This window comes from Hyaena hyaena, unplaced genomic scaffold, assembly GCF_003009895.1.
Source record: "Hyaena hyaena isolate Hyena2069 unplaced genomic scaffold, ASM300989v1 scaffold_634, whole genome shotgun sequence".
In the NCBI taxonomy this organism is placed as follows: domain Eukaryota; kingdom Metazoa; phylum Chordata; class Mammalia; order Carnivora; family Hyaenidae; genus Hyaena; species Hyaena hyaena.
In genome coordinates, this window is record NW_024081267.1 from 641620 (window position 1) to 667384 (window position 25765).

Consider the following 25765-nt stretch of genomic DNA (forward strand, 5'->3'; position numbering starts at 1 on the left):
CGGGCGGCCCAGCCGCCCTGCACATTCCGGAAGAGCAGTGAGTGACATCCACACGGTTCTGTCCTCTAACGACACCAACTTAATCCAGTGAATGGGCACTGCGGTCCCTTCCTCCAGGGGTCACGGGGGTTCTCTACCAAACAGAACAGCCTTGTTGTTTTTCAGTTATGCCTAAACCGTCCCTCCATGTTTCCGATCAGTTCTGTGCCTGCCAAGGAGCAGCAGCCCTGGGAACGTTTAGTTCAACAGTGCCAAAAAAATGAGTGGCTGGCAGCCAACGATAAGGTCATCTTGACCCAGGAACACATTCCACAAACGCAGTGTCCACGTGGAGTTTGGCGTCTGAGGATCAATGCTGAAGATGCCGTCTAATTAGCAAGAGAAGATTATGAGGTTCATCCTGAATTCCTAAAAAAAAGGCAGGGGAGTGTGCCAGACACTCATGTCCAGGGACATGCTGTCTTACAAGCCTGCAAAGGGCCAGCACACGAAGACCTGGTTGGGGTGGAGGAACGAGACCCGGGGAGACCTGTGGCTTCTCAGGTCTCCAAGCCTTGGTGGGCTTTTAAGAGAAAGGAATGTGTACCACAGGATCCAAGCTGCTTCTAAATCCTTGGAGTATTTTCTTGGAATATCACAGTGATCTTTAATAAGACAGTTTTTAAGTTTCTCTCCCTAAGTGTCATTCCAGCTGGGCCCCAAGCTTACAGAGCACAGGCAGGAGTCCGCGAGCCGTGGTAAGTTACTACGGTGCCGACCAGGCCTCAGAGAGGAGTGTGTCAGCAAACGTGGCCCTGCCAGGACCCTCTACCTGCAGGACACCACACACACGGGACACGCAGCAGGCAGCTCACCTGGCATCCTGCAGACAGGGGGAGAGCGCGATCATGACAGAGCAGTCCTTCGCGGTCATGGCCACCCGGTACTGCTGCACCTGCGGGGACGGAGAGGTCAGCTCCAGGCCCGCGGGGGTCCTCAGCCCGCCCTGACTGCCCCCACCTCTCTGCAGGCGGTACGTGGACCCCACCTTGGCAGCACGAGTGTTGGCCACACTGATGGTGCTGAGTGAGCACCACTTCGTAGACGTCCGCTGTGAATGACGCTATGGATAGAGGGCTGCTGGCTGTGTGAGTGAACCCACAGCAGGCATGCGAGTGTCCCAGCTTGTGGACGAGGAAACTGCCCCACAACGGCATCGTGGCTCTAAACATCGGGTTTGAACACGTGCCCCCAGCCGCCCGCAATCATGTCCACCTGGGCCACCAGCTTAACACAGTGTGCTCTGCGGGACCCAAGGCATGAGGTCCCGTGTGGCCAAGTGCATGTCAGACACACAGGGAGGCTCTGAAAAGAGCCTGTGTAGAATCTGGGCATTTGCCCCCTTTCTTCTTTGAAGTCTCACAGTATCATTTGAATTTCTTAGATTGAGTAGCTCTCACTGTTACAAAAGTAAACTAGTTACAAAAAAGGAAGTGGTCCTTACAGGTTGTCACTGACCTCAACATCATGCACTGACAGAGGACAGGCTGGCCTCCCCTGTAGCCCTTCCCTCCACTACAAGGAAAACATCGGTTCCCAGCACACTTCAGGCCTGCTGGTAGCTCTTTCTAGGCTTGCAAAACCTCTTCTACACTCAGCTCAGTCGACTAAGAAATCAGACATTTCACAAAATACACAAAAAATTCAATCCAAAAGAATTAAAGGGATAAACATTTTTTTAAATGTATAAAATATCTGTGTCCCCATCACAAGACAAGCCAGAAGATTGATAGATTTGAATACCCAAACATGTCCACAGGACACTGTCCTAACACCGATGTGAAAGAGACCAGCTGCAATTGCAGATGATCAGCACCAAAGCATAAAGTGCTAGATCCATACGGAAAAGGAAACTTCCCAAAGATAAGGACCCTAAACAGAGGAAAGAAAGAAAAGAGCCAATAAATACAGGAAAAGATGCTCAATCTCACTACTAATCTAGGAAATGCAAATTATAACAAACATTCTTTACACGTCAGATGTACAAAACACATATAATCAGACATAAAATGGAAGAGCCAGACTCTACTTCGAGTAATGCCAGACTGTGGAACCAGGACCAGCCCGCCTGCGGAGGTCAGCCAGAGGAAACTGGACAAAACAGTGAAAATGTCTGCCGACATGCAGCGTGAACAGAAGCGGGGAGAGTGGCTGAACCAGGGAGAGACAGACATTTGGGTCCTTTTTGCCCTGAGACAGGGTGGACAGTTCTGGAGGGCTAGCCAAGAGGTACTTTCACCAACCTGCAGGGCTCTTTTGAGGACAGTAACCATAACGAACCCTCTCTTCAGTTAGCACTCAAAGCCATACCTTGGGAGCCACAGGTTGGCAGCCTTCCAGGAGCTGCAGCCCTGCTTCAAAGAGCTCGGTCAACAAAACTAGGGTCAGAGGACCCCAACTTGCTAAGGCTTCCCTGGCCGCCAGCAGAAGCAAACCCAAGATCCTTCCTGGAAGAGAACACTATCATAGACTTTGCATTATTTCTAAATCATTGTCAAATACGGTTACTGACACACAAGTTAAAATATCTAGGAACAACTCAAGATGACCTGAGTGAAAACTTGGCAAAAGAAAAAAAAAAAAACAAAAACCTACCCAGGGGCGCCTGGGTGGCTCAGTCAGTTAAGCGTCCAACTTTGGCTCAGGTCATGATCTCATGGTTTGTGGGTTCAAGCCCCGTGTCGGGCTCTGTGCTGACAGCTCAGAGCCTGGAGCCTGCTTCAGATTCTGTGTCTCCCTCTCTCTCTGAACCTCCCCTGTTCACACTGTCTCTCTCTCAGAAATAAATAAAAAAGCAAGAAAAAAAATAAAATAAAATTTTAAAAAACCCAGGCCAGCAGAGTCCCAACACAGACTCCCAACTACTGGCAGTATCAGACAGACCTGCTGCTCTGCTCGAAGAATAAAAGACACAGTCAAGAACTTGAGAGCTGGAGACTACAAAAGTAATCCATATGTAAATTCTAGAACTGAAAAAATATAAGACTCAATATCAAGAATTCAACGGATAATTTTAACAGATTAGAAAACACTCAGGAGATTTGCTAAACTATAAGATCCCCCCAAAATATCTAGAATGACGCATGGAAAGTGAAACAGCTGGAAAATAACAAAGAAATGGGCACAAATCAAATTTGAAGACTTTGATTACAAATATTTTCTAAAACTGAGCAAAGACATCAAGCCGCAGACTCAAGAATGACTCCCAAAAAATCGAAATCAGTTACACACATCACCAAACACCAAGAATGAGTCACAAGCAGACCAACATAAAGGAAACATTAAAGGGTGTTCTTCAGACAACAACAAAATCCTTCCTGACAAAAGCTCACAGGGATGTAGGGCAGAATGCAGAACAAGAGAAACATCTGTGGGTAAAGGGACACTAACTGTATAAAACGGTAATAATGTCTCCTGGAGTTTAAAACAACAGAATACAAAACAGTAATATGTAAGTCAGAAAGAGAGGAAAATGTACTCTTAAGAATTTTGTGCTGCATGTACCCCAGTGTTCATGGCGGCACTCTCCACAATAGCTAAAACATGGAAAGAGCCTAAGTGTCCATCAACAGATGAATGGATCAAGAAGATGTGGTTTATCTATACCATGGAATAATACATGGCAATGAGAAAGAATGAAATCTGACCATGTGTAGCAACGTGGATGGACCTTGAGGGTGTTATGCTGAGCGAAATAAGTCAGGCAGAGAAGGACAAATATCATATGTTTGCACGTATAGGAGGATTAGGAGGAACTTAACGGAGGACCATGGGGGAGAAGAAAGGGGGAAATGGTGGGGGAAAGGGAGAGAGGCAAACCATGAGAGACTCTTGAATGCTGACAAAAACTGAGGACTGATGGATGTGGGGGGGAGGGGGGATGGGCATGGACACTTGTGGGGATGAGCACTGAGTGTTATGTGGAAACTAATTTGACAATAAACTATGTATAAAAAAAAAAGAATTTTGTGCTGTCCAAAAACAGAGTGAAGGTACTAGACATTAGTCTTTCATAAGTCAACTGTTTGCTGCAAAGGTTAGCATAGCCACTAAGAGAAAAGCAAAAGACTCTATAACTTTTAACAGAGTGAGGAAATTGAATGATAAAAAAAATAAATAAATAACCCAAAAGATTCTGAGAGAAGAGAAAAATAAATCTAAGACAGGTAGTTAAAAATTAAAAGTTTTAAACCCAAGTATAAGTCCACAAAATGTCTTAGTAAGTATAGAAAACCAAACCACATGTTAAATACAAAGACATAAAATAAATAACAGAAAAATCCATAGTTATTATGTAAAATTTCAAAACATCCTTCTTAGGGAAGAAGCAGATCATAAAGTAAGGTTATGGAATATCTGGACGACATGATTAATCTGACCTGATAGGAAGATATAAAACACTGAAACCAGCAATTTGAGAAGGCACTATTTCTTCAAACATACACAAAACCATTTTTCAAATAAATTAATCTATAAAATAGCAAATCACAATACACTTCAAAGGATCAAAAGCCAATCTCAACAAATTTCAAAGAACCATATATACGATGTTCTCTGACCCTAACGCAATGTTGATAGGATTCAGTACAAAAAAGATAATGAGAATCTCCATGTGTTTGGTAATTAATTCCCTTCTAAATACTTTTATGGGTCAAAGGAGAAATCTTAATAGTAATCAGCATATATTTTAATTGAATGGTATGGAAAATACAGCTTGTGGAATGTAGCTAAAGCCATGATGGGGCACCTGGGTGGCTCAGTCGGTTGAGCATCCGACTTCGGCTCAGGTCATGATCTCACGGTTTGTGGGTTCGAGCCCTGTGTCAGGCTCTGTGCTGACAGCTCAGAGCCTGGCGCTGCTTCAGATTCTGTGTCTCCCTCTCTCTCTGACCCTCCCTTGCTCATGCTGTGTCTCTGTCTCTCTCTCTCTCAGAAATAAAACATTAAAAATTTTTTAAAAAATAAAGCCATGTTTACAAGAGAATATATTGTTAAATAAATATTTTAGGAAAAAAGTCTAAAACTTAAGTAAGCATTCATGTCAGAAGTTATAGAAAGGACAAATTGGGGCGCCTGGGTGGCTTAGTCGGTTAAGCGTCCGACTTTCGCTTAGGTCATGATCTCGCGGTTCGTGGGTTCGAGCCCCGCGTCGGGCTCTGTGCTGACTGCCAGCTCGGAGCCTGGAGCCTGCTTCAGTCTGTGACTCCCTCTCTCTCTGACCCTCCCCTGCTCACGCTGTCTCTCTCTCTCTCTCTCTGTCCTAGAAATAAATAAAGCATTAAAAAAATTAAAAAAAAAAAAAAAAAAAAAGAAAGGACAAATTATCCGAAGAAAGAAAGTTAAACCGGAAATTATTGAATTAAGAAAAAAATCATGCAGGACACTAAGGGATCATAAGTTAATTTTTATAAAACAAAAATAACACTCTTCATGGGATAGACTAAAATAAAAAACAGACAACACACATCAGGAATAAAAGGGCATTCTTTAAAAGATTAAAGAATATTATAAAAAGCTTGAAATTTTCCCATATTTTCAAAAAGCTTATTTACTTATTTCAAGAGAGAGAGAATGCACACAAGCATGGGAGGGACAGGAGAGGGAGAGAGAATCCCAAGCAGACTCCACACTGTCAAAGTGAAGCTGGACATGGGCCTCAAAGTCACAAACCGTCAGATCATGGCCTAAGCCAAAAACCAAGAGTCCTATGCTTAAGCAACTGAGCCACCCAGATGCCCCCAAAACTTGAAAAGTTTATATGAAACAAATTTCTAGAAAAATATAAGTTACCAAAACTGACAAAAGCAGATGATAATCTGAAATCGAGATCCTAATTTAAAATTTATCTGCAAAGATAATTAGGGGCTCAGTCTTACTTCACCTCTTCCAGAGAACCAGAAAATGAACAAACATTCTTCAAATGTTTTACAAAGCAGGGAAACCCTAGATACCAAGACCTAACAAAGACATTAAAAATTTTCACTAAAAAACCCTAAACAAAATATTAGCAAACCAGGTATCATATAAAAATAAATCATCGTAAATTACACAGTTAAACACATTAACAAAAAATAGGAGAAAAGTCCTATAATGATCTCAGTAGAAACAGAAAAAAACACTGGTAAGATTCAACATCCACTCCTGATAAAAACTTTTTTAATGCTTATTATTTTTGAGAGAGAGTTAGAGAGCAATGGAGGGAAATCGTGAGATCGTGACCTGAGCGGAAGTCAGATACTTAACTGACACACCCAGGCGCCACTCCTGATAAAAACTTTTAACAAATTAGGAATAGAATGGAACTGAATTTGCGAAGTTATTTATTTAAAAGATAAATAAAGCCTCCCAACAACCTACAACAAACAACTTACTTAAAGGTAAAATGATTTCTTTTTGAGACTAGGAATGAGACTAGACTTCCCATGGTCACAAATTAACTATAGTCAGGCAAAACAGAACAAGTAAAAGGCAAAAGATTGGGAAGCAAAAAAATCAAATTCATAGACCATATGATTACATAAAAAATGAAAATCCAAAAGCTGTAAGTAAACAGAATCAGTGAGTTTAGCAAGGTTGACAGATGAAAGGTCAAACAGAAAAACCAACTGCAGTCCCATCTATCCACAACAATTTAAATTGAAATATTTTATAAGATATCATTTATATATAAAACCATCAAATATCTGGGAATTGAGGCACCTGGGTGGCTCAGTCAGTTAAGAGTCCGACTTTGGCTCAGGTCATCATTTTGCGGTCCATAAGTTCGAGCCCCCATGTCAGCCTCTGACAGCTCAGAGTCTGGAGCCTGCTTCAGACTCTGTGTCTCCCTCTCTCTCTCTCTCTGCCCCTCCCCCATTCATGCTCTTTCTCTCTCTCAAAAACACAAACATTAAAAAAATTTTAATAATAAAACCATCAAATATCTGAGAATAAATCTAATAAAATATAAGACCTCTCTGAAGAAAATCCTAAAATGTTTTTATAATCCTAAAATGATTTTTTTAATGTTTTAATTATTTCTGAGAGAGAGACAGAGCATGAGCAGGGGAGGGTCAGAGAGAGAGGGAGATACAGAATCCGAAGCAGCTCCAGGCTCTGAGCTGTCAGCACAGAGCCCAACGTGGGGCTCGAACCCACAAACCGTGAGATCATGACCTGAGCCAAAGTCGGACGCCTAATCAACTGAGCCACCCAGTCGCCCCTATTTTTATCAGATTTTAAAGAACACCTCAAAAAAAATAGAAAATGCCCATTTTGGAAGACTCACTGTCCTACACAAGTCAATTCTTATCATTTTAATACCAAACTAATCAAAACCCCAACATCTTTGTTGTTGTTTTATGGAACTGAATGAGTTGATTCAAGATTCATATACGCAAGCAAAGGTCAAGAAGAGCCAAGGCATTTATTGAAGGAAAAGACATTCTTGAAGGTAGAAGGATTTGCTCTACTGGGTATCAAAACTTGTTTTGACTCTCTAGTAATGAAGATAATCCCTGTGGTTCTGGGACACTTCCATGTGAAAATAAAACTACCTCATGCCATACCCACCAAATGTGATAGGCAGAACAATAAAGTTTATAAAATGCCTGTAGGACCCAAAAGTAGAGAAAGGATAAAAACTTTTTAAAAAGGAAAAAGATGTAAATTAAACTACCTTAAAAAATAATGAACTTATCTTAAAAGTACTCCATTTAGAGAGTAAAGTATCAAGATACAGAATGGAAGAAATCAATAGCCCATCTGTCTCACAAGGGCTTCTATCGAGATTACAGATTAAAGAACTCCTTCAAATCAGTAAGAAAAAGACAGACAATGTTATAAAAACTGGGCAGGAGACTTCACAAAAAAAAACAAACAAACAAACAAAAACACAAGTGGCCATAAACATACTAAAAAGTGCTTACTCTCATTACAAAAGTAAGCTACCACTACAGTCACCAGAATGGCTAATATTAAAAAGACCCACAACCAAGTGGCAGGGAGGATGATGAGCAATGGGAACTACTCTGGGCCAGTTGTAGGGAATGGAAATAAATACCTGTTTTGCAGGATCTCCTAAAGCTAATACATTAGCTCATCTCTCTGGCCCAGAAATTCCACTTCTGGGAATATATCCAAGGAAATGTGTGGCATGTACACCGAGGGATCTGAGTAAGAATGTTTACAATGGCTTTATTTGTAACAGCCAAAAACAAGGAACAAGCCAAATGTCCATCAGCAAAACAGATAAACTGTGATGCATCTATTCAGTGGACTGCTATAAAGCAATTCAGTTATGGAAATGCAAGTAATAATGAGAATGAATCTTAAAAACAGTATATAAGGTTTTTAAAAAAAGATGGAATACCATATATAAAGTTCAAAAGTGAACCAAACTAAACTATAGGGATATCAGTCAATATAATAGTTAATTCTAAGGAGAAAAAGAGAAATAACTGGCAGGAGACCAACAGGGATTCTGCTTGGCCCCAGGGTTCTACATCCAGACCTAACTGGTAATTCCATGAGAGCTTGCCTTGTGACAAATCGTTAGGCTCTACGATTTTTTCTCTGTACTTTTCTGTATGTGCTATATTTCTCAATACAAATGGTTGAGAATAAGAGCTTATAAAATTCTAGGGGCACCTGGGTGGTTCAGTCAGTTAAGCATCTGACTCCTGATTTCGGCTCAGGTCATGATGTCACAGTTCATTGAGTTTGAGACCTTCATTAGGCTCTGCACTGTCAGTGCAGAAAATCACTTGGGATTTTCTCTCCCTCTCTCCCTTCCCCTCCCCAACTTGTGTTCATGTTCTCTCTTTCAAAATAAACTTCAAAAATAAAATTCTAAATACTGGTAACATACAGTGTTTGGGGGAGACATGGAGGAAAAGGGCCCCCAACTGTTGCAAAGAGGAACATAAATTGACAAAATCTTTTTGGCAAGACAGTACTGACAAGCTCAATCAAAAATCAGTCTAGCAATTTTACTCCCAATAACCTGTCTTACAGATTATCAAAAATGGGAATGTCAACATTATTTTTTTAAAACAGTAACAAATTAAAACCAAATGAATGACAATGATTTGGCCATACTAAAGCAACTGACACTCTCAGGGAGTATGGAGGACTTCCAAGGGCCCTCTTACAAAACAACTAAATCCTCGTGAACATACCTTTCAGTGCACTGCTGGGCTTGCAGAAGGTAAAGGAAATCCCTAACTCAATCCTCTCTTCTCACCACTCAACCCCAGAAGAGCCAAAACTACAGTTTTGAGCAAGGAGCAAATAGGAAGGCTGAGCTGCCCTGCAGGCAGATGTCAATGAAAGTACTGTTTCTAGGAATAAGCCACAAAGTACAGAGTCCAAACGGAGTTTTCTCCCTCGAGCCAAGAATCTGTATCTTCTTGGGAGGAAAGCATCCCCTGTTTGGGTCCAGGATTCCCACAGATTAAGATACACACGAACCCCCAATCACAGACCGTTAAAATCCCAAGCAGACAACAAAGCATGGATAAATCAGCCAAAATAACAAGAGATTTTTTACCTCTAAGGTTTTATTATGTATCTGATATCAGATACAGAATATAATATAAAATAACTGTTCATAAGTTGTTTGAAGAACCAAAAGATGGGACTTAAAAATGGGCAAGCAATAGGGGCGCCTGGGTGGCTTAGTTGGTTAAGCGTCCGACTTTCGCTTAGGTCATGATCTCACAGTTCGTGGGTTCGAGCCCCGCGTCGGGCTCTGTGCTGACTGCCAGCTCAGAGCCTGGAGCCTGTTTCAGTCTGTGACTCCCTCTCTCTCTGACCCTCCCCTGCTCACGCTGTCTCTCTCTCTGTCTCCTAGAAATAAATAAAACATTAAAAAAATATATTTAAAAATAAATAAATAAATAAATAAATAAATAAATAAAAATGGGCAAGCAATAAGGAACTATCAAAATTACCAAGCAGATGTATACATGGACCAAACAGAACTTTGAGAAATTAAAAATATAACTACTGAAACAGAAAACTCATAAAACAAATAAACTAGCAGATTACATGCAGGTTAAGAAAGAATCCATGAATGAGAAGGCAAAAACTGAAGAAATACCTAGAACATAGTACAAAAAGACAAATGAAAAATAGGAAAGCACAGTTATGACACGTGGAAGATATAAAAATGAAGTTTGACCTGTATCTAATTAGAGTCCCAGAAAAAGAGAATAGGATAATGGAGAGCAGAAAATATGTTTAGAGAAAATGGCTGAGAATTTTCTAGAATAGAAGATATAAATCCACAAACAGAAGAAACACAACATACATAGATGAGGATGGATAAATATAAAGAACGTCACACCTAATCACAATGTACTAAAATGACACATAACAAGAGAGACAGACAGCTCTTAAAAGCAGACATAGAAGAAAAGTCCCCTCCTGAGAAAAGGCAGACTGACAGGAGACCTCACAGCAGCCACACACACAGATGATGTTACGCAGAATGGTTTAATGCCAGGAGAAAAAGTCAACCCCTTCTTCATACTTAGAAAAAATTACCCTTCAACACTATGGAGAAATATAAACATCCAAATAAGCAGGATGTAGAATTTTCCAAAAGTCTTTTACTAAGTTTTTATTTATTTATTTAGAGAGAGTGAGTAGGGGAGGAACAGAGAGGGAGAATCTCAAGCAGGCTGTGTGCAGTCACTGCTGTAACTTCTAAAGGGTTTACTTGAGTGGAACCTGGGTGGTGGTTCAGTTGGTTGTCTGACCCTTGATTTCAGCTCAGGTCATCATCTAACAGTTCATGGGATCGAGCCCCATGTCAGGCTAGGAGCTGGCAACATGGAGCCTGGTTGGGATTCTCAATCTCCCTCTCTCTCTCTTCCCTTCCTTCTCCCTCCCTCTCTCAAAATAAATACATTAAAAAACATAATAATAAAATAAAGCATTTATTTGAAAAAGAGGAAGAAAACTATAAACAGTTGTAGGCCAGTGTATTAAACTTTGCTGAAACAGACAAACTCCTAAAATGACACAAACTATCACAACTGACTCAAAGAAACATAGAATATCATCAGACCTACAAAAAAGACTGAACTGGGCATCAAAACACTAATTACAAACAAAAGTGCAGGCCCAGGTGTCTTCACTATTGAATTCTATCAAATACTTACTTAAAAAATAATTAACATCAATCCTTCTAAAACCCCTCCAAAAAGTAAGAAGCTGGAATTCTTCCCAACTGACTTGACGAGGCCAGCATTACCTGATACCAAAACCAAAACAGACATCATAAGAAATACAAATTCTGCAATCTCTTATGAATCTCTCTTATCAATATGGATACTATAATCTTCAACAATTTAAGCAAATTGAATCCAGCAACATATACAAAGGATCATATGCCATGACCAGTGTGATTTATCCCAGGAATGTGAGGTTGGTTTTAATATCCAAAAGCAAATTAATGTAACATACCTTATCTACAGATTTTTTAAAAACCATGATAACCTCAATTGCTACAGAAAAGACCTTTGATAAACTCCAACATCCTTTCTTGATAAAAACACTCAACAAATTAGGAAAAGAAGGGACCTTCTTCAATCTGATTAAAAGATTATCTATGAAAAGCCCATAGCTAACGTCCTACATAATAATTAAAGACTGAACGCTGTCCCATCAAGACCAGGAACAAATCAGGGATGTCTCTTCTTGCAACATCTGTCCCACACTGTACTAAAGATTCTAGCTAGGGCAGCTATGCAAAAAAAGACACAAAAGGCATCCAAGTTGGAAAGAAAGAAGCAAAATTCCCTATTCAAAGAGAATGTTGGGACCCCTGGGTGGCTCAGTCAGCTAAGCATCCGACTTCAGCTCAGGTCATGATCTCACAGTTCGTGGGCTCGAGCCCCGCGTCGGGCTCTGTGCTGACAGCTCAGAGCCTGGAACCTGCTTCTGATTCTGTGTCTCCCTCTCTGACCCTCCCCTGCTCACGCTGCCTCTCTCTCTCTCTCTCAGAAATAAATAAAACATTTTTAAAGAGAAAAGATAATCTTACATAGAAAGAATTCTAATCTACAAATCTTTTAGAACAAAGGAATTACAGCGAGGCTGCAAGCTACAAGATCTACAAAAACAAATTGCTATTCTATACACTTGTAACAATCAGAAAACAGAACAAAAAAGCCATCGACAGCATCAAAGAAAAATAAAACTTTCAGGAATAACTTAAAGTACAAAATGCATGTTCTGAAAACTACAAAGATCTAAATAAACTGAAAAGCACCCCATGTTAACAAACTATAAGACTTACTACTGTAAAGATGGCCATTCTAACCAAAGTAATTCTACAGATTCACCACAATCTCTATAGCAGTCCCAGCTGGCTTTCTTTGTCGAAATTGGCAAGCTGATTCTAAAATTCATATGGAATCACAAGGGGCTCCACATACCAAAAATAATCTTAGAATAGCAAAGTTGGGTAACTTACACTTCCCAATTTTAAAACTTACTAAAAAAAAACAGTAATCAAGACAGGGTACCAGTATAAGTATAAACATATATAGATAAAAAGAACACAATGAGCATCCAGAAATAAACCCATACATCTATTGTCAGTTTACTTAAACAGGGATGCCAAGACCATTCAGTGGGGAAAAAACAGTCTTTTCAGCAAATGGTGCTGGGACAACTAGACGTCCACATGCAAAGAATGAAGCTGGATCCCTACTCACATCATATGTAAAAACGAACTCAGAATGGACCAAAGAACTAAATTTAAGAGACAAAGCTATAAAACTCTTAGAGGGAAATATTCATGACTTTGGATTTAGCAATGGATTCTTAGATATGACACCAAAAGCATGAAAACAAGAAAAAATTAATAAATCATATCTCATCAAAATTAAAAACATTTTTGCATCAAAGGGCATTTTCAAACAGGAAAAACTAACAGAATGGAAGAAAACTATTTGCATATTGTATCTAATCAGAGCCTACTACCCACAATATGCAGAATTCTTATAGCTCAGCAAGAGAAATTAATTTAAAAGTGGGCAAAGGATCTGAGTAGACATTTCTCCAAAGATATACAAATGGGCAACAAGCACATGAAAATATGCTCTTATTCTGGGAAATGAAAATCACAACGAGGTACCACTTCATACCCACCAGGATGAAAAAAATTAAAAAGGACAAATAACAAGTGTTGAAATATGGACAGGTTGGGGAGGCTGGGTGGCTCAGTATTAAGAGGGAGTATAGGGGCGCTTGGGTGGCTCAGTTGGTTAAGCATCATCTGACGTCCACTCAGGTCACAATCCCCTCTGTCGTTCATCAGTTCCAGCCCCATGTCGAGATCTGTGCTGACAGCTGGGAGCCTGGAGCCTGCTTCAGATTCTGTTTCCCTTTCCCCCAACCCCCCCGCCCCGGTTCATTCCCTCTCTCTCTCTCTCTCTCTCTCTCTCTCTCACAAAAGTAAACATTAAAAAAAATTTTTTTAAGTAGGAATATAAAATAGGACAGCCACTCTGGAAAACAGTCTGGCAGATCCCAATAAAATTAACATGACTATTTGACCCAGTGATTCCACTCCTAAGTATATAGCTGAGAAAAATCAAAACATGTCTGCACAATTTTTACACAAATGTTTATAGCAACATTATTGATAATAGCCAAAAAGTGGAAACCGTTCAATGTCCACCAGTAATAAATGGATAAAACGGAATGTGCTTATAGAATGGAGTACTCTGCATCTATAAGCGGCAGGTGGTATTGATGGACGCTACAATGCTGATGAGCCTGGGAAACATGCCAAGTGAAGGAACCCAGTCATCATGGACCAAGGATTGAAGGACTCCGTGTAGATGCTGTTTCTGCAGTAGGCACATCCGCAGAGACGGAAAGTAGCTTGGTGGTTGCTTAAAGCTGGAGGGGTGGGGAGAGGAGAGAAGATTTCTTTCTGAGGTGATGAAAATGTTCTAAAATTGACTGGGGATAGTTGCACATATAGTGGAAACCACAGAGTTACTTTAAACAGGTAAGCTGTATGACATGTAAGTTGTATCTCAGTAAACCCATTATAGGGGAAAAAAAGGCAAAAGGAAATATCTAAGATGCAAGAACACTAGGCAAAAATAGGGGTAAAGAGTACTGTAAACTGCAATTTTAGAGAAGAGCAAGACAAAGAGATCACCAAACAGCTGCCTGAAAGGTGGGAGTGAGAAGTAGAGTGAGCCCAGTGCCCCGTGTCGTATGTGTGGGGGGCAGGGCGGGTGACAAAGTCAGTGACATTAGACTGTACAAATCATCACTAGAAGGAGAGCAACAGAATGTGCAACTTCCAAACCAATAGAGCGGAAAACGGACCATAAAAACTGACAAGCGAAAGTAAACAGAGGTCGGCGAACCGCAGGCCAGGGGCCAAATCCAGCTCCCCGCCTGTTCCGCCCGGAACACAGCTGTACCTGCTGGGGCTGGTCCGGGGCTACCTCCGAACTCCACAGCGTGGTGAGCACACAGAGCAGAGGCCAGAGGCTGGCCACCAGCTGAAGCGTCTGTCCGGCCCTTTGACCCAGCGCGCTGACCCCCGCTGTGGATTCGGCTGCAGTTTCCTGACCGTCATCAGAGGCATGAGGCTCAGCAGGTCTTGAAGGGATTTTGTCTATAGATCAGAATGTTCTCAGCTTGCCCCACCGCTTCCCGTCACAACCATCCCCCTTCAGACTCCAACCTACCAGAACCCAATGCCCTAAAGCAAAAAGAGGCAGATCCTTCCATCCCAAAACCAAGACCTCACGTCACGTTCTGTTAAATGCGTGCTGGCAACCAATGTGTGTAATGTGGGCAGCCCCCCAAACGGTGAGAGAGAGAAGTTCTGGAAAGACACTGCTAACCATGGATATCTACCGCTTGGGCAGGAGTACAGTCCCATTTGTACAGTATACTCACTGCCTGCATCCTTCTCATTAGATTGTTCTTAAGGTGACTCTAGGTTCACCTGCTCGTGTAAGAAATAGTGCAGAGACCTGAGTACCCTTCACTGAGCCTCCCCCAATGATGACATCTTGCAAAACTCACACAGGACGGCATCCAGCAAAGACAGGGACACTGATACACTCCACGATTTCATTCCAGTGTGTGCACGTACAGTGTGGTCACACGAGTTCATCCACCACCACAGTAAGATACACAGCAGACCTGTCACCACAAGGATGCCTTGATTTGACCTTTTATAGCCACAACCACCTTCCCTCCACCTCCTCCCCAAACCACGGCCACCACTCCTCTTTGTCATTTCAGGAATGTCAGAGAGGGGCGTCCGGCTGGCTCAGTCAGTAGAGCCCACAACTCTTGATCTACAGGTTGTAAGCTCAAGTCCCATGTTGAGTACAGGGATTACTTAAAGCCTTTAAGAGGCACCTGGGTGACTCAGTCAGTTAAGCATCCAACTTCAGTTCAGGTCATGGTCTCATGATTCATGAGTTCGAGGCCCGCATCCGGCTCCATGCTGATAGCTTGGAGCCTGCTTCAGATTCTGTGCTTTCGTCTCTCTCTGCTTCTCCCCTGCTTGCACTCTGTCTCTGTCTCTCTCAAGAATAAGTAAACATTAAAAAAATTAAAAATAGTAATGATAAAATAAAACCTTTAAAAAACAATGTCCTAGACACAATCCTAGTGTGTGACCTTCTGGGAATGGTTCTGTCACCCGCATGGCTCCCTAGAGATTTGGCCATGTCATGTGTTGCTCAGCACTGCCAGCGTGTCACCTGCTGGTGGACACCTGGGTTGGGTCCAGTGCTCAGGGCTTGTGAGCAGAAGCATTCCCTTCTCTGTGACACAGGCCCAGGAGAGACGCCAGGTGGCAGGATCCGTGCGAGTTTGGTTTGTGAGAAGCTGCCGTGTTTCCCCACGTGGCTTCCTACCCACCCCGGCACAGCTGAGTGACCTGTCTCTCCACAGGGGCGCCCAGCACCGGCCCAGGGTGGCACCTGTTTCAGCCATCCTGGCAGCAGTGTAGTGACTGCCTGGGTCTCTCACCACAAAATTACGTTTACATACGAGGTCAAAAACCGAGGGGCGCCTGGGTGGCTCAGTTGGTTAAGCACCCAACTTTGGCTCAGGTCATGATCTCACAGTTCGTGGGTTCGAGCCCCGCTTCGGGCTCTGTGCTGACAACTCAGAGCCTGGAGCCTGCTTCAGATTCTGTGTCTCCCTCGGTCTCTGCCCTTCCCCTCCTCACGCTGCCCCCCCGCTCTCAGAAATAAATAAAACATTAAAAATTTTTTTTAAACGAAATAGAAAAGTAATCCATATTTATTTGGTAACAATTTTGAAAAATATAGTAACGTGTAAAAAAAGAAGTCTTTCATACCGCTTCTTTTGGAAAGAGAAGCAGTACTGTTATTTCTTCCTAAATCAACGCACCCAAGTTGCAGACGACACAGGGCAGATTGTCCCTTTACTCTGGTGCAGAGGCTCCATGTTTGGCTGTCTCCCCACCCCAAGCCCAGCTCTGCCCCGGGCGCCTCGGAAAACTCCCTGCCACGGCCCTGCGCTCGGGAGGGGACCGCCTCCATCACCTTCCTCAACACGGTAAGCGCTGCAGGAGAGGGAACAGCCAGAGTCTCGTGGGGCCCCAAGCAGGTGAGCCCAGGGCTCCCGGGCAGTTGCCCGCATGCACTTGGAGAGGGTCATCTGCTCTGCGCTTCCCTTGTGTCCCTCACTCACAACCGCGTCAGCATTTAGCAAAACCCGTGACAGCGCAGTGAGGCCTATGGGTCCCTCTCATCCCTCTCAGAATATCGTTTAAAATAATGTAGGACGCAGTCCACCACAAAAGCTCAGGTACCGTGAGGTGTCAGCAGCAACTATCGTGTGAAACAAGGTGTGGTTTCTCTTGGTGGCAAAGTCAGGGGTCCTGCTGACCTGACAGTGGTTGTTGCCACATTCATAATGGAGGCGACCCTGCATTTCAGTCAGAGGGCACTGAAAATAAACATGCTTTCTTCCATGCAAGTTCAGTGAGCCTCAGAGTCCCCCAGCAGGGCCAGGCCTCCTCCTACGGAGGTCCTCCCTGGCTGCCCTTGGCCTGAGTTCTGGGGAGGGACACCTCCCACGCCCAGCCAGCCCCCTCAAGGGTAGGGGAGGGCTGGGTCCAGGAGGCCTGGAGCCAATGGGAGGAAGAGAAATCCTCCCTGAAAGCTAGGGTGTCAGGTCATCACCTTCCCCAGCAGGCCACCTGGGGGGAAACTCAGCCACTTTTTTTAAAATCCCAATTTTTCTGCTTTAACCACCAGGGAGGGATAGGTGATGGAAAACCACATGTCTTAGGAAAGCCTCCACCTAGTGTTAAGAACCTAAGGAGCGCACAGTGTTTCCAGAAGGGTCCGCCCACCTTCGTCAGTGCAAAGGCCACTGTCCCATCGTCCTCAGTGGAAAGATCAAGCAGCTTCTGGTAAAATGCTTCATCGTAAGGCCCGTCTATTTGCAATGTTTTTCTGAAGGAGAAGGCACAAAAAAAAACAGGATGGCAAAGTTGCCTGGAAACGGTTTCTGGAACTGCTAACGTTCAACAGTCACACATCTGCCTTTAAAGAACATCTAGAAGATCCACCTCTTCCTAACACTAAACGTTCTGAAGCATCAGTTTTAAACAGAACGTGCAAGACCAGAACCAGGAAGCCGAGGTGGTCTCCTGCTGTGACAGATGACATCCTGTCAGAGACACTGGCGAGGGGGGCGGGGAGGTAGGGGGTCCAGATCAGGGGAACACCACCGTCCAGCCACAGCCTGTGGCGTGGACCCAGGAGACCCCCGTGGAGGGAGGGCGGCCGGGCGGCAGGAGCGGCTGGCCAGCTGTGGAGCAGCACTGCCCCCTGCAGACTCTGCCGACTGAGGACAGGACGACGCGCCTGCCCTGCCCCCGTGACAGGAACCGGACCCCGGGCTGGGCGGGGGCCTGACCCCCTCCCCCCAGCCCCATCTTCCCCTCAGGAACGCCCGGGGCCCGCTCCGCCTCCTGGGCCTCACCTCTCCTCGGGGAACTCCTCCAGGTACCGCTCAACCCGCCGGTACAGAGGGTAGAGGCCTTCGATGTCCAGCAGGTCCAACATCTGCACCTGGAGGGTTTTGTACAGAAGACAGCCCTTCGGTAACCCCGAGCACTCCGGGGCGCTTTTTCCTACCGAGAACATCAGGAAAACAAGAGGTTTACCGTCAAGGATGGAACGCGGCCTGGGCACGGGCCACCCCCTGCCCCACGGAGCTGCTGGGGCACGGGGCAAGGCCCCACGCCTCGTTCCTGCTTCTCCCTGTCCGGGCGTCCAGCTCCGCGCCCCAGCCCAGGTCTCAGTGCAGAGATGGCCCTCGGGCTAGACCGGCCACGCACAGACTCTAGGGTGACCACACCCGTGTCCCCAAATCTGCACAGCCTTGTCTGTGAAGCCCAGAACCACAGCCCAGGCTGACGGGTGTGTGACCACACGGGATGGCGGTCAAAGCCACTACAGACCCCCACAGCAGGGACAGGCATCATGGGCCGCGCGGGCACGAGGTCCATGCCACACGAGGCTGGCTGGGGTCCCTGCTGTGCAGCAGGTGCTAGGAGTCCTGAGAAGACGGGGTCCCGCCCCATCTCCCAGCCTTCCAGGGAGCAGCCGTGTCCCATGAACAAACACCAGGGTGGGTCTGAGTCCTCGCGGGAGGAGCCGAAGCCGTGTGAGGTACTGACCACTCTGACCTCTGACCCCCCACGGCTGGCAGGACGCCCTCAGCCACGGGAGACGAGATCACACAGACCCAGCAGGGGGATCAGGTGAAATCACAGACTCTGCGAACACTGGATCGCCTGCCTCGTGGTCAATAAAAATTAAAAAATACAAAAACAAAAAAACATGTGCTGATACGCATTTGGAAATCAGGCAGAAATACCAGATTACGAAGTAGCACGTAGGACGCGACTGGTCTTAAGACCATGCGTGCCGTGGGCATGCTCATGTCAGACCCTGTCTGCGAAGATCTGGAAGAGAAGCCCCAGGGGCCTCAGCAGCCAGCATCCGTCTGTGTGTCCTTCCAGACACTGCCTACTTAAAAGTCCAAGTGTGGGCATCGTTCTACCAAAATTTTCTGAAAGGATCAGGTATCGCTTTTTCAAGAAAAAGGCCGCAACATTCATTTCTGCTACCAATGCCGGGGGCCGCAGTCTCCCCGCGCCACACGCTGTGGCCGTCCTCGCGGGCCCACGAGAGCCAGCAGCGTGAGGGACCCGAGTCCTCCCCGTCACCTTCAAAGTCAGCTCCTGGCTGTGACGCCACGCGGGACTGACGTGTCGCGAGCCCGCCAGCAGGCGGCAGAGGGACAAGTGAGGAGCCCGTGAACAGTCAGAGCAAAAACCCAAACCGCCCATGCGGCTGCCTCAAAGCCGAGACACCCACTGAGTCACGGCCGGCCCCCCCCCCACAAAGGGCCTGGAGCTGTGGGACCCTGGCCCTCAGAGCCTCGGCTTTCCACCAGCCACGGAAAACCTACTCTCCAGGGTGGCAGCCACGAGACGGGAGAAAGTACAGAAGGCCCTCGGCAAACCAGCGAGGACACAGAGGCACGGGAGGCGGTGTTTTTGAGGAAAACCTTACGGCCCAACCGTGTACTGCAATTTATAAACCCGGATAAACGGTGAGACAGGGAGGGGGGACAGACCTCCCTCCACCCGGGCTGGGGGGCAGCAAGGGCGGCTCTGGGGAGCCCTGACGGGGCCCAGGCTGCTCCCACGAGAGCTCCGTGAGGTCAGGCAGGACCCTGGCAGGATGCACCACACGCACCCCCGCCCCCGCGCCCAGCGCGGCCTACCTTGGCGGCGCAGGCTCCTGCCGAAAGGGCTGGCTTCACAGACACGGGGACCCCGAGGCCCAGGCCCCAGCCTCAGGGTGCCGGCCCGGCCCTTGTCAGAGCCACTCAGGAGCACCCGTGTGATGACACGCACCAGCTCCCGGATCACAGCCCTTGTGCAGTGGGGGCCACCAGCCAGGCCGTTGGACGGGAAGAAGAATGGCTTCAGGTGGTGTGCAAGCTCGCTCCAGTCGGCCACAGGGCTGCGGGCATCTTTGCAGCCATAAATCAGCTCACCATTCTTCAGACGGGGAGAGAGACAGGGCAATGTCAACTCCACAGGCTGGCGGGGGGAAACGTCTCTGTCCCTGCCCAATGAGCAGGTAAAGGGACGTGACTTCCTACCTGGCTCCATCTGGGTTTCCCGAACCCACCCTCACGCACTGTGTCACTGATCAAGAGTCAAATCCCACTAAGAACGTGAAAAAGAAATTGTTCTCAAAAACTGAAAACCAGGCCTGGCCCAAAACACAAAGCCTCAGGGGAACGCGCACCACACGGGGCCCCAGGCAACCTCAGCCTTAAGCCCAAACTCCCGAAGACCCCAGCCTGCTACTCAAGCAGCCATGTGATGCCCGTGCTCCTGGGGGACACACAGACTTCTCAGCCAGCATGGACGTCAGTCCACGTGTTCTCCGCCAGGGTGGGTGAGGCTGCCAGTGTCATTAGCGTGGAGAGTTTCATCTTCCAGGCCATCCTGCCTTTTAAAACCAAGTCTAGCAAAGAATCCCCCGCGGCACTGACACTCCCAGGACTGGGAGCAGGGACGCCCAGCAGGCTGACCCTGTGACCCGAGCGGCAGCCAGCCCAGGGGAGTGACCGACTCCTTGGCCCTGGCTCCCACATCTGAGAGACGGGGCGGTCAGCGGCCTCCACGTGGCCCCCCAGTGGCCCCTTAATACACGCTGCAGCCCCCTCCCCACCGCGAAGGCGGAACAACCACACATCCCCTACAAGACTAAGGTACAAAAGATGCCATGGCTTCCCTCCTGTGCCTCCCCTCAAGCCACACGGCCACACTGAGCAGCCCCTGGAGCCTCTGTGGCCAGGAACCAAGGCACCGTCCTAGGAGCACAGTCTCAGGCCCTGGCCGAGCCGTCAGCGAGGACATAGCCTCCTGAGGGCCACGCTGTTGGAGAGGACATTGCCTTCAGAGGGCAGAGACAGATCCAGCTGTGCTGCTCAATTCCAGGCCCCCAAAACCGTGAGAGACGGTACGTGGCTATCGTGCCACGGAGAAGACCGAGGAGGGCAGTCACAGCTCCGTCCCCAGATGGCACAGGAGAATCAACTCAGGCTAGGAGGTGTGGACGGGTCATTCCCCTCATCAAGCTCGGGGGTTCAGTGGCGTACACAGTGCCCCCCTTGGGTGTCCTGTCACACGTGCCAGCTCACAGGTATGGGCATCCGAGTAAGAGACACACAGCTGCGGGCCCTGCTGGCCATGGGGCCAGGGGCGCCCTTATGAGACAACTGACCCTGGACACGGGCCCTGCTACAGGAAGAAGGCGAAGGGGAAGCAGGAGTCCTGGGGGTTGTGGACCAGAATGAGCACTAAGAAAACTGGGCACCGGGAGCTGCAGCCAAGAGGTGGGCCCAGGGCTCGGCCCACGGTCCAGGGCAGGAGCCGCCTCAGCCCCTGAGACGCTGCCCTTCTCCAGGCCGCTGAGCCGCTGAGTGACTGCTAGACAGTGGAAGGCCGCTTCTCCCCAATATACAAAAACAGCTGCTCAAGGACGTCACACGACCTTCCATGGAGCACCACTGTTCCGGGCTCCACGAAAAAGCTGCATGTCCCCCACATCTCACAAGTGTCCAGTGCAGGGGTGGACACAGCCACAGCTGTGGAGCTGGGCCAACGGGGAGGAGGCTCCCCCAGCAGGCAATGGTGGCACCGACCATGGCCCAGGCAACCACTCACACCTGAACTTGAGAACCAAAGCCTGACTCACAAGCAGTGAGAGCACCATCACTGCTTCATCGCTGCAGGTACTATCTTAAATTTTTTTTTTTTTAGTGTTTTATTTATTTCTAGGAGACAGAGAGAGAGACAGCGTGAGCAGGGGAGGGTCAGAGAGAGAGGGAGTCACAGACTGAAACAGGCTCCAGGCTCTGAGCTGGCAGTCAGCACAGAGCCCGACGCGGGGCCCGAACCCACGAACCGCGAGATCATGACCTAAGCGAAAGTCGGACGCTTAACCGACTAAGCCACCCAGGCGCCCCATGCAGGTACTATCTTAAAAAGCCATTCCAGGGGCGCCTGGGTGACTCAGTTAGTTAAGCGTCCAACTCTTGGTTTTGGCTCAGATCATGATCTCACAGTTCGTGGGATCGAGCCCCACATCGGGCTCTGTGCTGACAGCATGGAGCCTGCCTGTGATTCTGTCTCCCTCTCACTCTTTCTTCCTGCCCCTGCTTTTGCTTTCTCTCAAAATAAGTAAACATAAAAAAAAAAAAAAAAAAGCCATTCTACATCCCTTCTCTTAATCTCACTCTTTTGAAACTATTGTCTCAACCTCTGCATTTTTTCCATTCTGATTTCAACAAAAGCAAGCAGATGCCCAAGGCTCTCAGAACGAGAGCCAGCACCACGGTAGGGGCCGAGCCACTCACTTCAGTGTGGGCCCAACGGGCAGGCCCAGTCAGAAGGCCCACTGGGAAAAATACCAGCCTCACTGAAGGTTCCAAGTCATTCCACAGCTTTAAACATGAAATTCCTTCAGACTTTGCAAAAATTCAAAATAAGAACTGAGGGGGAGTTAAGACGGCAGAGAAGCAGAGGGACTCTGGGCTTTCCTCATCCCTCAAACACAACGGTATTAGGCCAGATCACTTGGAAAACCCAGGAAACCAGTCTGTAGAGTAGCAGAATGATCCCCACAGTTGGAGGGAAACAGCTTGGCAGGTGCACGGCCAGTCCCCTTCTTAGAGAACCTTCGGAAGACGGAATATTACCTCCCCAAAGACAGAAGTCCCCGCAGATGCCAGCCAAAGGCTTTGGATCAGCAGAGCGGAGATGCTGTACTCTGGAGGAGGGGAGCAGATCCACGTGGTGCCGAGTCCTTTAACACTTCAGGTTTTGAATCCCGGAAGCACACCAAAGAAAAAACACAGGGAGCTGTGGGGCACAGCGGGCCGACTGCCTGCGCTGTTCTGTGAGGGCTGCCTGAACAGTGGCGTGTGTGAGATCCCCAGTCTGGGACAAGAGACTGGGATGGCGCCCTTTTCCCTTCAACAACACGAAGGGACTTCAGAGAGCAACACAGAGGCCCCCAGTGGAGGCGGGACCTGCTTACACCAGACCCCGTCCCCTGTCCCTGTCAACTGCTCAACTACTGGGGCAAGACTGAGCCAGCCCATGACAGTGGGCCTGTCCTCCAGAAGATCAGCACAGCCAGCACCCTGATGCACCAAGTGTACTGAAAATCGAGTGCTTTAAAACGACACCTTCAGTTATTCTTTTTTTTTTTTTCTGCTGGATCAGGCTCATAGTTTCTGATTTTTTTTTTTTTTCATTTTCTTTTACCTTTTTTTTTTAGATGAGGCTTTTTAATTCTTCATTCTTTCTTTCCTTTTTCTTTTTTAATGTTTGTTTATTTTTGAAAGAGAGAGAGAGAGAATGAACAAGAACACAAGCAGGGGAGGGCAAAGAGAGGGTGACACAGAATCTGAAACAGGCTCCAGGCTTTGAGCTATCAGCACAGAGCCTGATGCAGGGCTCGAACCCACAAATCGAGAGGATCATGACCTGAGCCAAAGTCAGATGCTTAACTGACTGAGCCACCCAGGTGCCCCCTCCTTTCTTCTTCTTTGGAATCAGTTTTATAGTTTGAGTCTGGGTTATTTTGTTCCCTTTCCTTTTCTTTTTGGGGATCCGTGTTTAATTTTCCTCCCTTTATCCAAGCTTCAACAAACATATCAAAGCACACAGAGTTAAAGGTCTAAACGCTCCCCCACTGCAAGCAAGGAAGAGCTCTGCAGAGGACTGACCACTGGGAAAGAGGAGCCAAAGCACAAGAGCAGAGTGCACACAGCACACACCAGAAACACTTCCTGAAGTGCAAAGCCCTGGACACTGTATGGCCCCTTCTGAATACAGCAGTACTCTCAGGTGCAGGAAACATAACAAGCTTTTAAAACACGCAAAAACAGACACTTAAGCCAAAATAAGGAGATGGAGGAATTCTCCCCAGGGGAAAGGTCAAGAAGAAATCACAGCCAGGGACCTGCTCAACACAGATATAAGCAATATATCTGACCAAGAATTCAGAACAACAGTCATTAGACTACTAGCCGGGCTTGAAAAAAGCACAGAAGACACCAAAGAAACTCTTGCCGCAGAAAGCAAAGGCCTAAGAACTAGTCAGGATGAAATAAATGCTGTAACTCAGATGCAAAGCAAACTAGACACAGTGACAGTGAGGACTGAAGAAGCAGAGGAGAAAACAGGTGAAATAGAAAATAAAATCATGGAAAATGATGGTGAAAAACAGAGGGAAAGGAAATTATTAGATCACAAGGGGAGAATTAAAGTATTAAGTGATTCAATGAAACAAAACAATATCCGTATCACAGGAATCCCAGAAGAAGAGCAAGAAAAAGGGGCAGAAGATTTATCTGAACAAATTATACCTGAAAACTTAACTTATCTGGGGAAGGAAACAGACATCCAAGTCCAAGAGGCACAAAGAGCTCCCTTCAAAATCAACAAAAACGTTTCAACACCACAACACATCATAGTGACACTTGCAAAATACAAAGATAAAGAATTCTGAAAGCTGCTAGGGACAAATGGGCCTTAACCTACGAGGGAAGACATGTAAGGGTAGTAGCTGACCTGGCCACTGACACTTGGCAGCCCAGAAGGGAGTGGAAGGAAATGTTTGATGTGCTGAATGGGAAAAATATGCTGCCAAGAACCCTTTATCCAGCAAGTCTGTCATTAGGAATAGAAGGAGAGATTAAAGCTTTCCCAGACAAACAAAAACTAAGGGAGTTCATGACCACGAAACCAGCCCCGTAAGGAATTTTAAGGAGGACTCTTAGTGGAGAGGAAAAAAAAAAAAAAAAGACCAAAGCAACAAAGACTACAAAGGACCAGAGAATATCACCAGAAACACCAAATCTACAGATAACATAAGGGCACTAAAATCATATTATGGAGAGAGGCCAAATGTCCACCAACTGGTGAATGGATAAAGAAGATACAGTATATATGTGTATATACACTACAGTAGGTGTAATACACACACACACACACACACACACACACACACACACACACGAATACTATTCAGTGTTCAAAAACAGTGAAATCTTGCCATCTGCAATGACGCAGATGGAGCTAGAAAGCGTTATGCTAAGCAAAGTCAGTCAGGCAGAAAATGACAAATACATGATTTCACTCATGGAATTTAAGAAACACAGCAGATGAACAAAGAGGAAGGGAAGAAAAAATAAGATAAAAACAGAGGGAAAGAAACCCTAAGAGACTCTTAAGGGGAGCCTGGGTGGCTCAGTCGGTTAAGCATCAGACTTCAGCTCAGGTCATGATCTCACGGTTCATGAATTCAAGCCCCACATCAGGCTCTCTGCTGTCAGCTCAGAGCCCGCTTTGGGTCTTCTGTCTCCCTCTGTCTCTCTCTTTCTCGGTATCTCTCTCTCTCTCTCAAAAACAAACAAACATTTCTTTAAAAAAAAAAAAAACAGAGAGACTCTTAAATATAGAGAGCAGGGCTGCTGGAGGGGAGGTGGGAGGGGGATGGGCTAGATGGGTGACAGGCATCAAGGAGGGCAGTTGTTGGGATGAGGACTGGGTGTCCTATGTAAACGATGAATTACCGGGATCTACTGAAACCAATACTACACT

General features: G+C 46.3%; 1 protein-coding gene across 6 annotated transcripts in view; it reads right to left on the reverse strand.

Annotated features, from left to right (window-relative positions):
- IPPK (inositol-pentakisphosphate 2-kinase) overlaps window positions 1-25765 on the reverse strand; it is a 51512-nt gene that overhangs the window by 2393 nt on the left and 23354 nt on the right. For 4 of the 6 annotated variants that reach the window (XM_039216460.1, XM_039216464.1, XM_039216463.1 and 1 more), the window contains 4 exons: window positions 19858-20137; window positions 18043-18193; window positions 17408-17510; window positions 855-934 (listed from right to left, as the gene is read on the reverse strand). In XM_039216460.1, the coding sequence (XP_039072391.1) occupies window positions 855-934; window positions 17408-17510; window positions 18043-18193; window positions 19858-20137 (614 nt within the window). Of the gene's footprint in view, window positions 1-854; window positions 935-15090; window positions 15211-16308; window positions 16999-17407; window positions 17511-18042; window positions 18194-19857; window positions 20138-25765 lie in introns of those variants that run through there. The other 2 variants (XR_005525334.1, XM_039216461.1) reach the window with 2 other exon arrangements.